General features: G+C 42.5%; 1 protein-coding gene across 1 annotated transcript in view; it reads left to right on the top strand. All coding sequences in view use genetic code 11, as the record gives it.

Annotated features, from left to right (window-relative positions):
• Positions 1-431: 431 nt before the first annotated feature.
• Positions 432-2109, top strand: part of EGR_07558 (hypothetical protein) — a gene marked incomplete at both ends in the record, with an annotated part of 2272 nt that continues 594 nt past the window's right edge. The window contains 2 exons of the mRNA XM_024496807.1: positions 432-475; positions 1387-1536. Of these exons, the coding sequence (XP_024348743.1) occupies positions 432-475; positions 1387-1536 (194 nt within the window). The remainder of the gene's footprint in view (positions 476-1386; positions 1537-2109) is intronic.

The following is a 2109-nucleotide window of genomic DNA, read 5'->3' as shown; positions in this document are numbered from 1 at the left end:
AAAATCAAAATTAAGCATTTCATTGCAAATACGTTAACTTTGGCAACAAAAGAGCCAATCATTTACGTTTTAGGCAAAGTAGACTTCAGTGCGTTCATCTAGGTTACTGATGACTACTGCTGTCTTTGTCATTTTGCCTATTCCCATCACACAGGACCTGCGCTGGCCAACACCGCCAGTGGTAAGATAAGCAGTCGTGTTCAGTGACCCGTGATTAGTAAAATATCCTTACTTGGCTGTTTGTACATATCTGATTTTCATTCATGTTCTGTTGAAGGGGGCGAATCGACTTGAACTGACCTCGAAAATTTACCGACAGATGTCCGAATCGAAGTGTTGGATGTTCAAAATGGCGGCTGAAATCCGCAGCCTGTAGGGTGACTCATTACACAGTAAATAATGGTGAGGTGCACACAATAACTGGTTATAACATGCGCACCGCAGCAAGAGGAATTACTTTTTCCATAAATTTCAAGTATGTACATGTCTGCCGTCTCTACACCAAAGCAGCAGATGTGGTCATGTGACAATCTCAAGCATGTGACGCATGGCAATCCCATTGCATCACAAAAAATTTGCTTTAGCCCACCACATGGAAAACTTTAAATGGTAGTTCCAAAGCCATGTTCGCAAGATATTTGACAGATATCAGTGTACCCTTCTAGTTTTACCCACTCCCAGTTAATGAGCTGTATGTTGGAAAAAGGTGAGTGATTGTGTAAGTGATAATTGTCCATTCAAGGTTTTATAGACGGGTGAGGTAGTGTGAATGCAGGTGTAAGGTATTGTTGAAGGGTAAGATATCAAGACTCTACCTCCTTTACCTAATGCTGTTGAAATATCAATCACTGCATTGTGTGGTGAGGGAAGGATTCCCTTCCACAGGAAAGTTTATAAGCTTAATCTGTAGACATATAAATAATGTTAGACATTCAGAGACGGCTGTGATGCTTTCCACTCCGTCAAATCATCGGTCCTCGCTACAGATTGGTTTTTTCACACAGATAACTTTTTTCCTCAAAATGGGTCTGGGAGCTATTAAATTCTTATTTTAAAAAAGTTCTTCCTTACTAATGTTCAAAAGGTGAGAGCTTCCATTAATGTATCTTCGTCGTCCCGTGCAGTAGAGAAATGGATGTGTTCGCCTGTAGGAGTCTGGAAGTAGAGTGAACTATCGACATTCTGCAGATATTTTCTAAGTCTACTGAGGAGCCGCAAGTTCTTTAAGGCCACCATATGTAAGCCCTAGCTTGTAATTTCGTGAGTCCAGCCTTCCTAACACTTTCCCATCCGAATCGGTACACTCGTTTGACCCTCCGTCCTTTATTCTCCATCCACCCCATTACACAGGCATCCTTTTATTTGATATTCATCCCATTCATTCAGGATCCTTGTGATATATTTACGCATAAATGCGTTTTTCATTCATTCTGAATCTCGTCCAGACATTCCTTATTCCCCTCTGCAAATGCATCTTAGACCGAACCGGTCCAGCACAATTACCAGTGGTTATGCAAAAAGAATGTTACATAGGAAGTAGGGTATGCTGAATTTTAGCTGCATATATCTGAACACGTTTTAATTAACGGAATATCAATACCTCAGCTTTTTGTTGGTAGTTGCAGAGTTTGTCTTAATGTTAGACGACCTCGCCCACATCCTGGACAGTGGAGTAGGGTGCTCCATGCGTTAAGATGAATTTGAGTTTAACTCTCGATAGCTCAAGCAGCAAACTGCGGTGGTTAGATCACAGCTCGGATGAACTCTACTGAAGTGTGTTTCGGTTCTGAGTTCGACTCTCTCTCAAAGGATTTATTTACTCCTGCAGGAGTCCCCTCAGCGGTCTCGGTTTCACCAATCGCTCTGGCTTCGAGAACACATCCACCAGCTTCCTTTTTATCGCCCCTTGATCTCCATCCCAAACAAATTATAGCATCACAGGAACATTGACAACGGGTGGTGAGACGAATAAGGTTTCGAGAGGAAAGATTGACTGCTTCCGTCATTCATGTGGGTAGGTGACAGTTTCGACAGCATAGGAGCAGACCTCTCGATTCAGTGGTACTGGCCAGTCTCCCGCGGCCCATATTAATTTACCCACAATCCCAA

This window comes from Echinococcus granulosus, assembly GCF_000524195.1.
Source record: "Echinococcus granulosus chromosome Unknown EG_S00081, whole genome shotgun sequence".
Lineage (NCBI taxonomy): Eukaryota > Metazoa > Platyhelminthes > Cestoda > Cyclophyllidea > Taeniidae > Echinococcus > Echinococcus granulosus.
Note: the sequence above shows the minus strand (reverse complement) of the source record. Positions and strands in the feature narration are given on the sequence as shown.